Here is a 13,159-nt window from a genome sequence, read left to right on the forward strand (position 1 = left end):
CAGCTGTGCCCAGTGCCCCCAAACCAGCACAAACTGGGGGATGGAGCTGTGCTCCAAACCAGCACAAACTGGAGACACTGGAGCTGTGCCCCAAACCAGCACAAACTGGAGACACTGGAAGTGTGCCCAGTGCCCCCAAACCACCACAAACTGGGGGGACACACAGGGTTCAGAGCAGGAGTGTGAGATCTGCAGAGCACCATTACCACCTTTTTTTTCCTTTTAAAATTTCTTCTAAAATTATTTTTGGCCCAGCACAGGTCAGAGCTTCAGTTCAGCAGGGAGGCAGAGCCCTGCCCTGGGTGGCCACCAGAGCATTGCAGAGGTTGCCACAATCTCTCTCTTTTGCTTGATAACACAGAAATCAGCAAAATTCCCTCCCCACGGTGAGGATTGCCCAGGGAACACTCGGGAGGGCTGGACATGGTGCTTCTCCTCCTTCTAGCAGCTCTGCTGCCAGGTAAGAGTCAAGCTGGACCTGGGCACCAGGCTGGATCCTCCCCTGGACAACCCCACACCTCCACTTGGGTTGGAATCCTGGATGCTCAGAATTTGAAATTTTGAAATTTTAAATATTATTATTGTTATTATTATTGGCACAGACTCACCAGAGAACACTGCATTTGATCAGAGGCTGTAAAGAAAGCTTCCCAAAATTGATTAATAGCACTGGGATTACGGGTGTGGAGTTGGTTAGAAGTGTGTAATGTCACAGGGTGGAAAACTTAAAGTTTGGGGTTTTAGAATATAGAAATAAATATGAAGCAAGGTAGAGGTTTTAGGGTAGAAGCAAGTTGTTCTTCTTTATCTTCTTCTTCCTTCTTCTTTACTTTTTTCTTCCTTCTTCTTCACCTTCTTCTTCCTTCTTCATAAGTGTGAGGGATGTTTTGTAATTAGACAGAAAAGTCTGCATTGAGGGCTTCGAGAGATCAGTTATTGAGTTAAAAGAGAAAATAATTAAGTGTCATTTCTTAATTAGATAGTTTAGGCTTAGAAGACCTTATAACAAGAGATTGTTGGCCATTTTGTGCCTCACTAATGAAAAGCTTGTCACCGTTATATTTTGTGGAAAAATCCTTTCACCCAGGATTTTTCTCCTGGGAAGATGAGAAGCCTCAGAGGAAAGGAAAACAATTATTATCTCATTTGCTTCTCCTGTGTTTTGCTGCTTTGGATTGTGTTTGGAGATTGTTTACCACCAGATGATTGTTTCATTGGATTCTACTGTGAATTATTTTGATTTATTGGCCAATCAGGAGCCAAGCTGTGTTGGACTCTGGAAAGAGTCCTGAGTTTTTCCTTACTACCTTTTTAGCTTTCTGTCTGTATCCTTTCTGAATTCTTTAGTATAGTTTAGTTTAGTATTCTTTAATATAATATAGTGTCTGTCTGTCTGTCCGTCCCCCAGAGCCCGTGGCCAGCAGCCTGCACAGCTCCAGGACTTTGGCAGGAGCCCTTGGGGGCTCCATCACCCACCAGTGCTTCTACACCCCCAGCCCAGCCAACCAACACCAGCGGAAATATTGGTGCAAAATAACAGAAAAGGGGCTCTGCTCCACCATCATCTCCAGCAGCTTCACCTCCAGCCAGCACCAGGGCAGGGTGGCCCTCAGGGATGTCCCCCAGAATGGCACCATCACGGTGACAATGACAGGGCTGAGGAGCAGTGACTCGGGCACCTACAGGTGTGGCATTGGCAGCACCAACCGAGGGCTCCATGCCAGCCTCACCCTGGCTGTTTTGGCAGGTAGGGCTTTGTCTGGGCTCCTGGCAGAGGTTTGGGGTCAGCCTGAGGTTTAGCTGTTAGCCAGTCTGGTATTTATGGGGTTCTCAGACAAAGGAATGATGAATCTGACTCCATGTTCTCAGAAGGTTAATTTTTTTTTTTTTATTATCTATATTGTAGTGGAGTTCACAAGGGTCCTAGGATGAGGGAAGAGAGGAGAATCTTGACTCCATGTTTCAGAAGGCTGATTTATTATTTTGTGATATATATTATATTAAAAGAAAATTATATATTAAAATTACACTAAAGAAAGAAAAAAGATTTCATCAGAAGGCTAGCAAAAGAAAAAAAATTGAATTATAATAAAATCTTGTGACTGACCAGATCATCTGAGACAGCTGGACTGTGATTGGCCATTAATTAAAAACAACCACATGAGACCAATCACAGATGCACCTGTTGCATTCCACAGCAGCAGATAACCATTGTTTACATTTCATTTCTGAGGCCTCTCGGCTTCTCAAGAGAAAAATTTTAGCAAAAGCATTTTTCAGAAAATGTCCATGAACCAATATTATATTAAAGAATACTAAACTATACTAAAGAATTCAGAAAGGATACAGACAGAAAGCTAAAAAGATAGTAATGAAAAACTCAGGACTCTTTCCAGAGTCCAACACAGCTTGGCTCCTGATTGGCCAATAAATCAAAATAATTCACATCAGAAACCCAATGAAACAAACACCTGTTGGCAAAAAATCTCCAAACACAATCCAAAGCAGCAAAACACAGGAGAAGCAAATCAGATAATTATTATTTTCCTTTTTCTCTGAGTCTTCTCATCTTCCCAGGAGAAAAATCCTGGGTGAAGGGATTTTTCCACAAAATATGATGGTGACAAGCCAGATAACCGAGTTTTATAATATATTTTTATATGAAGTTATTCTATAACTTTTATAATTTTGGGGTGTAAAAGCACCCAGGTTTTGCCAAATCAGCTGTTCAGAAATGTGAAAGGATTCTCCTTCTGCTGCCTGTTGGAAACAAAGGTTTGGAGGTTCTGGGGAAGGGCACAGGGATAATGTCTGAATTAACAGGTTTTGGAGAGGTAAAGGAAATAACTGCTGGAGTTGCAGGGTGTGAACTATATGTGTGGATATTTCTGAGATATTTTAAGCTAAAAAGATGAATATTTATTATCCTAGAGCAGAGCTCAGCAGCATGGCCTGAGAAAAGTTGTAGAGCCAAAAGGACGGGGCAGGTTTGGGGGTCTCTGACAGTCCCTGTCCTGCTCTCTCCCTACAGATGCCACGGTGCCAAAGCCAACCCAGCTCATCCAAGGGCAGCTCCACGGCTCTGTCACAGTCCTGTGCCACTCTGGGGACACCCACAGTGACCAGAAGAGGTTCTGGTGCAAGGTGGGCAGAAGCGGCTGCACTCCCATCGCCAGCTCTGACGGCTTTGTGAGCAGGAGGTACCAAGGACGCATCGTCATCGCCCCCCAGGAGAGCTCTGGAGCTTTCAAAGTCCTGATCAACGACTTAAAGGAGGAGGATTCGGGGCTGTATCTGTGTGGGACAAAAGGATTGAAGGGTCAGGACAGCCCAGAGGAGGTGCTTCTGCAGGTGGCCACAGGTAGGACAGGGCATGGGGGGCTCAGTGCTGGGTGAGGGGTGTGAAATTCTAACTCTGTGCCCATTCCTGCAGCCTCCACCCTTCCCAGGTAGGACAGGGCATGGGGGGCTCAATGCTGGGTGAAGGATATGAAATTCTAACTCTGTGCCCATTCCTGCAGCCTCCACCCTTCCCAGGAGACTCAAATTCCTCAGGGGCACAGCTGGGGCCTCGCTGTCACCCTGTACAATCACAAACGGGATGGGACGGCTGGGAACGTGCCTTGAGCTGTTTTATTTTCCAGCATCAGCCTCATTACATGGTTATGACAATGGGAAGATGCCACCAGCTCACATCCCAGGCAGCAGACAAAGAACTCAATGTTAAAACTCATTTTAAAAGTTTTTTGACCAATCACACAACACAAAAGCACATTGACAGTATTTATATCTGTATAGTATATATTCTGTATTGACAGTAGCTCTATCCAACCACTATAAGCACAGGTACCTTTGGTTAAAACAATGCTTGCTTATTTAAAATACAATATTTGCTTGTAAGCCTTAAAACACAATACACAAAGCTGCATTATTAAGCTTAGAACTCCCTAGATATGATATTTATATTATATTATATTATATTATATTATATTATATTATATTATATTATATTATATTATATTATCTCACTGATATACTTTTCTGCAGCTTAGGGAGTTATTCTAGACAAGCACTAATACACAGACCATTGTTCTTTTGTCCTTACTTTTCTACTTCTTACATAATTTTTCTGCTGACCAATCTCATGGCTGCTCCTAACTCTAATCCCAGTCCTGCTGTCTCTGAGGCCTTTTGCAGCTTTCTCAAAACCCTCTGATTTTATGGATTCTTACCGGTGGGGGTCTCAGTGCTGGGTGAAGGATATGAAATTCTAACTCTGTGCCCTCTCCTGCAGCCTCCACCCTTCCCAGGAGACCCAAACTCCTCAAGGGCACCATCGGGGGCTCAGTGTCCTTCCAGTGCCACCACGACCCCCAGGGCACCTACGAGAGGAGGTACCTGTGCAGGTGGAGGGCAGGGAGCTGCCAGGTGCTGCTGGACACCGAGGGCTTAGTGCTGGAGTCCCACCGAGGGCGGGCACGCATGTCCAGCAGCTCCACGGTGATGCTGGGGCAGCTGAAGGAGGAGGATGCAGGCTGGTACTGGTGTGGGGCCAGGAGCGGGCACACGGAGCTCACAGCCCCCCTGAAGCTGCTCATCCACAAGGGTAGGTGGCATGGTGGGTGGCATGGCCAGGGTGGTCCCCTGTGGCATTCATGTTTTCTGGAAAAATCCCTTCACGCAGGATTTTGCTCCTGGGAAGCTGAGAAGCCTCAGAGAAAAGGAAAACAATTCTTATCTCATTTGCTTCTCCTGTGTTTTGCTGCTTTGGAATGTGTTTGGAGATTGTTCCATTTTCAATGCATCAGTTTCATGTAAATTGTTTTGTCTCATTGGCCAATCAGTGCCAAATTGTGCTGTGACTCTTTCCAGAGCCAGAAGTTTTCATAATTATCGTTTTAGCATTCTGTAAGTATCCTTTCTGCATTCTTTAGTATAGTTTAGTATTCTTTAATATAATATAATATCATAAAATAATTAATTAGTCTTCTGAGAACACGTAGTCAGATTCATCATTCCCTCCTGCCACAAGGCACCCCACAAATACAACAGTCCCCAAACCATTCTACATTTTCCTTTCATTATTAGCAAGCAGCTGGAGTGATGGTGAAGGTTTTCAGGGGTGGGAGAGCTGAGCTTTCCAAAGAAATGGAATTGTTTGGGTGATTTTATTGATTAGTTATGATGCAAACCCCCAGGATGTGACATCCTGGCACTGGCAAGCGCAGCACAGGGAGGTGTTTGGCTCTGGAGAGGAGCTGAAGGTTATTTTGCAGTTTGAGAAACTGCAGAGGGTAAACAGACAGATCCATGGAACTGCTCCTCTGGCAAGGGCACAATGAGGGGGGTTAAAGCAGGAGTGTTTGCCAGGTATCCAGGTGTTCATCAGTGCTTTTACAGCACTCCCAGGAATGCCTGAGTCTGGTGGTTTTCCACATGAGATGCCGGGTGAAATGTGTAAATCTGTGGTAAATCTAACAAACACACTGCCCCTGCCAAGGCCTGGGTACTAAAGCCTCAAAATAATAATAAAAAAAAAAAAAGAAAGAAAGAAATAAAAGAATAAATGAATAAATAAAATTGGACATAAATAAAATAAATAATAAATTATAAATAAATAATGAATAATTAATAATAATCACAAATAAATAAATAATAAGTCAATAATAAAGCCTTTCTCTGTAGAAACCTGCTCCTCATGGGACCCAGGAACAGCCACTCCTGAGAGAGCCACAGCACCACGTCCTGCTGCCCACAGCACAGCCAGGCACAGCAGCAGGACCCACGGGATGGGCACTGTCACCCAGGACACCAGAATTGGCACTGTCACCTATGGCACCACCATGGGCACTGTCACCTATGGCAGCACCATGACCGCTGTCACCCAGGACACCAGAATTGGCACTGTCACCTATGGCACCACCATGGGCACTGTCACCTATGGCAGCACCATGACTGCTGTCACCCAGGACACCTCCATGGGCACTGCCCCCAAGGACACCACGATGGGCACTGTCACCCATGGCACCATCTCCCTGCTGCCCACTGCCACCCATGGCACCTCTGCAGCCTCCCCGGGTGACACCTTTCAGGACAGGTGAGTCCACAGCCACATCCTTGGTGTTTTCCAGCCTGTCTGCCCCATGCCAGGGCCCTGTGCAGGTTGTGCACAGCTAAAACACGTCCAGGGACACCAGAAGGGAGAGAAGGCAGTGAGGTTATTGCATTTGTGGGTTTTATTGCATTGCCCCAATGAAGGAAGGAATGATGAATCTGACTCCATGTTCTCAGAAGGCTAATTGATTATTTTATTATACTATGTTATTTAAAATGCCATACTAAACTATACTAAAGAATACAGAAAGGATACAGACAGAAGGTTAAAAAGATAATAATGAAAACTCATGACTCTCTCCAGAGTCTTGAAACAGCTTGGCTCTGATTGGCCAATAAATCAAAATAATTTACCGCAGAATCCAATGAAACAATCACCTGTGGGTAAACAATCTCCAGACACATTCCAGATGAACAAAACACAGGAGAAGCAAATTATACAAGAATTGTTTCCCTTTTCTCTGAAGCTTCTCAGCTTCCCAGGAGAAAAATCCCGAGCGCAGGGATTTTTCCAGGGAATGTGAATGCCACACGAGGCCAACTCATGTCCGTGCACACTTTGAGGTTGTCTGTGACCCTGCTGGTGCTGGCTGCTGCCCTGGAGCAGATGCCAGAGTCAACAGCCGTGCTCCTGCCTGTTTCCCTGTGCCCAGGGCACTGCCAGGACCTTGGGGACGTTTGAGCAATAGCCCTGGTGAATGTGGGGCTGCAGCTCAGCCCAGGGCCCTGCAGCAGCCAGGAATGTTGGAGCAGCAGGGTGACTCTTAGGGAATAATGTGTAATGATTCTATGATTTCAGAAGGTTGAAAAAATGCTTAATTAAGCTATATGAAGAGCTTAATACACATATATTATATTATAAATAATATTATATTAATATTAAATATTATATTATAATACACTTATATTTTATTATGCTATATTATATTATATTATATATCAATGCTTTTTTAAGCTATACTTAGGGCTTAACAAAGTCTAAGTATATTATATTATATTATATTATATTATATTATATTATATTATATTATATTATATTATATTATATTATATTATATTATATTATATTATATATGAATGCTTTATTAAGCTATACAAAGTGCTTAATAAATCATTATATTATATTACGCTATACTAAAACTATATAATATTAAAAAACCCCTCTTTTTAGACAGTCACAACACAGCTTTGACTTAATTAGTCAATCAATCTAAAACAAACTACCACTAGTGGCCAATTAAGAAATCACTCTTTGATAAACAATTTCTCTAACACATTTCACATGTGCTAAACAACAGGAGTAGCAAATAGAGGTAAGAATGATTTTCTTCTTTCTCTGAGCTTTCTCAGATACTTTCACAGCTTCCCAGGAAAATTCTGGGAGAGGGAATTCTGTCTCTCTCTGTTCAGAAAATGTGAATATCACATCAGGAGCCCACAGGCAGAAGCTTGCTGTTGAACCAGGAGTGAGCTTTGGGCTTTAAGGTTCATCCCAAGGCTGGCAGGTTTTGGGCAGGAATTATTCCCTGGTCGTTCTCCACACCAGTTCCTGTGTCTCACCCCAGTGCAAGCTGTCCCCAGTGGATTCCCCACCTGTGAGCAGCTCCAGCTTCTGCCCCAGCCAGCCCTGCCGGAGGGATCCTGCAGCTGCTCCAGGAATTGCAGGGAACACCAGAACCCAGCTGGGCAAAGTCCCCAAATCCCCTTCAGTACCAAGATGGGCACCTGGGATCCTCACCCAAGTACCAAGGTGGGCACCTGGGATCCTCATCCACCCCATCCTCCCCATCCCCAGCTTCGCCCAAGCCACACCATCCTGGCAGAAAGAGGGAAAACAGCTTCCAAAAGTGTGAGGGTTGTAACAACCCACCACAAGGATGGATTGCTTGTGAATTCCCATTGTGCTTGTGAATTTGTGTTGTGTAAACAGCTCGTTTTCCCTTTGGAGGGGCCAATTCGGCTGGCAGCACAAACCCCACACAGCAGCTGTAGAAATCACTTCCTCATAAGCCAAACTCCAGATCAAATGATTGCAACTCTCCTTGACTCTGTTGACTTTGCTTTGATTCAGAGTTTATAGTTCCTTGGTACTCTTTAGTGTGAAAACAACAGCCTGTATGAACCACAAAGGCGACTCCAAACCTCATCTAATCCTGATCTTTCATCTTCCCAGCTCCTCAGGTGAACCACAGCTGCTCCCAGTCGTGTTATCAGCTCTGCTTTTGCTGATTTGCATCACCATCATCATCCTCAGCCTGGCCAAAATCAAGCTTCAAAAGCAGACAGGTAAATTGGCCAGGCAACTAATTTTTGGGGCTGCAGTGGTTGTTTTGCAAGGATTTTGCTTGTGATTTCCAAGGGCTGGAATCTGACCCATGGAATATTTCCATCTCCCAGACACGTGTCTGTCCTGGAGCCACAGAACGTGACTGGACCTGCAAGCAAAGTCCTTGAGAAGTTGTTTGGTTTTGTTGGAAACGTGCTGAAAAGCAGAGCAAATGAAGGAAATGGAAATCTGGGGTTTTGTGTGTGGAGGATTTGTGGCTCTGTGGGTGACAGAAAATCCTGGAGGGAGACACCTATGTGGTGTGAGTGGCTTCACCCTGGGCAGCTTTTGGGCCAAATCCAGCTCATTCTGTGCAAAGCTGACAAAGACAGGCCCAAAAAATCCTTTCTAAGAACTGATTTGCAAAGTGCATCTACTTCAATACAGACTGTGTTATATCCAGAGAAATAAATCCAGCTCATTCTCTGCAAAACTGACTAAGACAGGCCCAAAAAATTCCTTTTAAGAACTGATTTGCAAAGTTAGGTGCATCTATCTTATTCCAGACCATGTTATATCCATAGAAATAAATCCAGCTCATTCTGTGCAAAGCTGACAAAGACAGGCCCAAAAAATCCCTTCTAAGAACTGATTTGCAAAGTTAGGTGCATCTACCTCAATCCAGACTGTGTTATATCCACAGAAATAAATCCAACTCATTCTGTGCAAAACTGACTAAGGCCCAAAAATTTTATATCCACAGAAATAAATCCAACTCATTCTGTGCAAAACTGACTAAGGCCCAAAAATTCCTTCAAAGAAATGATTTGCAAAGTTAGGTGCATCTACCTCAATCCAGACAGTGTTATATCCATAGAAATAAATACAACTCATTCTGTGCAAAGTGACAAAGGCCCAAAAAATCCCTTCTAAGAACTGATTTGCAAAGTGCATCTACCTCAATCCAGACTGTGTTATGTCCAGAAAAATAAATCCAACTCATTCTGTGCAAAGTGACTAAGGCCCAAAAAATCCTTTCTGAGAACTGATTTGCAAAGTGCATCTATCTCAATCCAGACTGTGTTATATCCACAGAAATAAATTTAGGGACAGAGAACCTTCAGGGATGGACAGTGGTGAGGGGAAACACGCAATTCACAAGAAGGAAACTGTGAAATGATGGCCCAATAATGGCCTAATTTGGTGTCTGACACGCTGGAACACTTCAAGAGGTGCTGGTGAGGGTTTTCCCTGTGTTTTGTTTTACAGGAGGAGGAAGAAGCAGCACAGGGAGCCTGGAACCAGCTTTGGCTTGTGCTGGAAAGGAGGAAAGGATGGAGGAGAGCCCAAGCCCAGGGGAAGAGCAGGAATTCAGGATGGGCTCTGGCAAATGTAGGTGGGTGCTTGCTGCAACCGGCACTGCAGGTGTCATCTCCCCTGATAAAAGAGAATAAAGTGACGTTTTAAGCAGGGGATTTGTGGCTCGGTGAGGAAAATCAGGTTTGCAGTCCAGAAATCACAAGCCACGGCCCAAGAATCACATTCTGCTGCCAAACTCCTGCCTTTACTGCTTCCCAAGAATCCTTAAGGTGTGGATTTCATAAGATTTGGATTCAATCCTACATCAAGTTTATATATTTATTGTAGGGTTGATTACAATTTTTGATTGCAAGCAGTAAAGCTGTTATCTGACTTCCTGCCTCTTTCAGTAAATTCTTATTTCTTATCTCCTTTCTTAACATTACACAAAAGTAATTATTGTTCACAGTGTTGCAACCGTGTCATTCTCTTTTGTTCTGTTGTGCAGGACAATCTCTGCTATCCTTGGAAATATCAGGATGACCACCTTCTATGTAAGAGTCTCAGATTGTTGATGCTTTTTGGAGAAATGCCCCTGTAAAAATCATCTCAGAAAATATTTTAAATATTAATATTATAATTTAAATATTTCTAATCTGGAGGAATTTGTACCAGTGAGAAGGACTCCACTGAAAAAAAAATTAGTGGCATAGTGGCTCAGAAATTTGATGATTTCATGTTCTCACTCCAATGCACTCAGAGCCAATAGGGCTCCTAAATATAAATAACAAAAGGAAAAAATACATTTCCCCTAAAATCTTGAAAATCAACTAAATCAGCATTCAGTTAAGAACTCCTAAAAGGGGGGATGGAACCCAGAAATTATTTGTGCCTTTCCTTCCCAAATGTCTGGGTTGGGGTAAAGCCTGGGGTAATTCTCCAGACCCAGCAGGAGGGTGACTGCAGAAATCCCCTCTGACCTGGGGTTTTTCCACCTTTCTGTTCTCGAAACTCCTTAAAATATCCAGAAATATTGGCATAAACCCAGAAATACCAATGCCAGATCACAGCTTCTCTTCTGTTTCATTATTTTACAGTTACCCTATGGGGGAAAATTACTTTTCAAGGTGCCTGATGAAGACTTGAGCCAGAACCTTCTGTGAAAGCCCCTGGGTGTCTGAGCTGGGAATTTTCTCTGTGGGAAGCCAAGGCCCCCAACACCTCCCCCTGCACTCTTCAGAACCCAAATCCCCTTTGCTGAGAGCTGAACCCCCACTCTGCCCAAATTGCTCCTTGTTTTGCAGAAGAGAGAATAAAATAATGCCCTGAAACCAACTATTTCTGCGTTGTTTCTCTGAGGGAAAGGTAAAACTGGGGAGAGGGGGGAAGGAAGGAGTTTTGTGGCTTCGGGGTTGCTCGTATCAGACAATGACAGAATTGGAAAGGATCAGGTTGATCAAAAAATAAGGACGTTTTTGTGGGTTTTTTTTTTAAGATCCTGATCCATGGAGTCATTTCCCAACACATAAACCACATCTCAGTTTCTCAGACACCCACGTTACCAAAGTGATATTTTTCCTTCACCTCTCCTAGCTTCAGGGTTGCTCATATCAGAGAATCACAGAGTTGAAATGGACCAGGCTGCTCAAAAAATAAGAATTTTCTGGTTTTTTTAAAAATCCTGATCCGTGGAGTCACATAAACCACATCTCATTTCAGTTTCTCAGACACCCACGTTCCCAAAGTGATATTTTTCCTTTACCTCTCCTGGCTTCAGGGTTGCTCATATCAGAGAATCACAGAGTTGAAATGGACCAGGCTGCTCAAAAAATAAGAATTTTCTGGTTTTTTTAAAAATCCTGATCCGTGGAGTCACATAAACCACATCTCATTTCAGTTTCTCAAACACCCATGTTCTCAAAGTGATATTTTTCCTTTACCTCTCCTGGCTTCAGGGTTGCTCATATCAGAGAATCACAGAGTTGAAATGGACCAGGCTGCTCAAAAAATAAGAATTTTCTGGTTTTTTTAAAAATCCTGATCCGTGGAGTCACATAAACCACATCTCATTTCAGTTTCTCAGACACCCACGTTCCCAAAGTGATATTTTTCCTTTACCTCTCCTGGCTTCAGGGTTGCTCATATCAGAGAATTACAGAATTGGAAAGGATCAGGCTGCTCAAAAAATAAGGATTTTTTGTGTTTTTTAAAAAATCCTGATCCATGGACTAATTTTCCAACACATAAACCACGTCTCATTTCAGTTTCTCAGACACCCATGTCCCCAAAGTGCTGATTTTCCTTCCCCTCTGCTGCAGGGACCTCCACAGCCTCAGAAGCAGCTGAAATTCAGCCCAGCCCCGAGCAGCAGCGTTGGTTCCACGCTCAGATCAGGGCTCGTGCTGCAATCTGCGCTCCCCAAATAAAAGCAATCCGAAGGTTGTTTGTTTTCTGGAGATGCCAAAATGCTTTGGAACCTGGGACTTGGCAGGGAAACGCTTCCTCGTGTGCTAAAGCAAGGAAATACATTTCAAATATATTTGCATGAGGCAAGGAGTTGGTTTTACTGGAAACCTTGAGGGTGAAAAGGAGGGTTTGGTTTTAAAAAAATTCTTCATTCACCTTGGATTAATTTTTACTCCTTGAGATGCACCAGCAGGTAGGAGTTCCCATATTTCTGTAGGTTTTGTTCTGCTCAAGGCCATGCTGCCTTTCTCTGCAAGGTGTTAAAAGCAGATTTCCATCCCTCTGCAGGACCAAGCAGGGAAGCTGATCCCTTGGGATCCGTGCCTGGGAGAGTGGGAGCTCCAGGAGAGCAAACACAGCTGTGGCCACCATGGCCCAGCCAGCACAAGTGGTGGCCACGAGACCAAAGAAGTCCTGCCAGCATGACCTGGGGAATGTTTGGAATGCCCAGGGAAGCAGCTCTGGTGGGAGGCTTGGAGGGGACCAGGGTTTGTTCCCATCCAGGAGAGGTGGTGGAGGCTGCTCTCTCTGTCCGAGATCCCCACCAAGCACAGAGACACCCAGGAGATCCTTCCTCATATGGAGAGTTCCTTCCTCGCCCTAAAAGATCCTTTCTCACCCCAAAAGAGCCTTCCTTGCCCCAAAAGATCATTTTTCACCCCGAAAGAGCCTTCCTTGCCCCAAAAGATCATTTTTCACCCCAAAAGATCCATCCTCACATGAAGAGTTCCTTCCTCACATGAAGAGTTCCTTCCTCACCCCAAAAGATCCTTCCTTGCCCCAAGAGCTCTTTCCTTGCCCCAAAAGATCCCTTCTCACCCTAAAAGATCCTTCCTCACCCCAAGAGCTCCTTTCTCACCCCAAAAGATCATTTCTCACCCCAAAAGCTACACATTCATAGAAAAAACGGAGCTCAACAGCCTCAGCTAAATGAAAGATACTTCCAAGGCTGGCTTTAGGATCTGATAAATCTGTTGAAGATCCCAGTTCTGGGCATGGGCCAGGCTTTGGCTG

At 44.1% G+C, this 13,159-nt stretch overlaps 2 protein-coding genes across 4 annotated transcripts; both read left to right on the plus strand.

The window, feature by feature from the left end:
- The first annotated feature begins 759 nt into the window (after positions 1-759).
- On the plus strand, positions 760-5,281 carry LOC141725232 (polymeric immunoglobulin receptor-like). Its single transcript, XM_074527936.1, has 5 exons — positions 760-769; positions 1,409-1,747; positions 3,032-3,361; positions 4,295-4,606; positions 5,277-5,281. The coding sequence occupies exons 1-5, from the start codon at positions 760-762 to the stop codon at positions 5,279-5,281; spliced, it is 996 nt and encodes a 331-aa protein (XP_074384037.1).
- On the plus strand, positions 5,239-10,274 carry LOC141725284 (uncharacterized). Of its 3 annotated transcripts, none has more exons than XM_074528208.1 (5): positions 5,239-5,370; positions 5,686-6,097; positions 8,288-8,400; positions 9,650-9,776; positions 10,188-10,274. In XM_074528208.1, the coding sequence occupies exons 2-5, from the start codon at positions 5,790-5,792 to the stop codon at positions 10,252-10,254; spliced, it is 615 nt and encodes a 204-aa protein (XP_074384309.1). In that variant the 5' UTR covers positions 5,239-5,370; positions 5,686-5,789; the 3' UTR covers positions 10,255-10,274. The 3 variants fall into 3 exon arrangements, with proteins under 3 accessions (XP_074384309.1, XP_074384308.1, XP_074384310.1); XM_074528207.1 differs by lacking the exon at positions 5,239-5,370 and adding an exon at positions 5,382-5,506; XM_074528209.1 differs by lacking the exon at positions 5,239-5,370 and adding an exon at positions 5,382-5,506 and having other exon boundaries at positions 9,650-9,772; positions 10,188-10,236.
- The last annotated feature ends 2,885 nt before the right edge of the window (positions 10,275-13,159 follow it).

The sequence above is a fragment of the Zonotrichia albicollis genome, chromosome 28, assembly GCF_047830755.1.
Source record: "Zonotrichia albicollis isolate bZonAlb1 chromosome 28, bZonAlb1.hap1, whole genome shotgun sequence".
NCBI lineage: Eukaryota > Metazoa > Chordata > Aves > Passeriformes > Passerellidae > Zonotrichia > Zonotrichia albicollis.

Bases quoted from the DNA above. Each gene is read 5' to 3' on its own strand.
- LOC141725232 (XM_074527936.1), top strand. The intron at 1,748-3,031 runs GTAGGGCTTTGT...CTCTCCCTACAG, and splicing joins CACCCTGGCTGTTTTGGCAG to ATGCCACGGTGCCAAAGCCA. The intron at 3,362-4,294 runs GTAGGACAGGGC...CCTCTCCTGCAG, and splicing joins GCTTCTGCAGGTGGCCACAG to CCTCCACCCTTCCCAGGAGA.
- LOC141725284 (XM_074528208.1), top strand. From the start codon at position 5,790: ATGGGCACTGTCACCCAGGACACCAGAATTGGCACTGTCACCTATGGC. The intron at 6,098-8,287 runs GTGAGTCCACAG...TCATCTTCCCAG, and splicing joins GGTGACACCTTTCAGGACAG to CTCCTCAGGTGAACCACAGC. The intron at 9,777-10,187 runs GTGGGTGCTTGC...TCTGTTGTGCAG, and splicing joins ATGGGCTCTGGCAAATGTAG to GACAATCTCTGCTATCCTTG.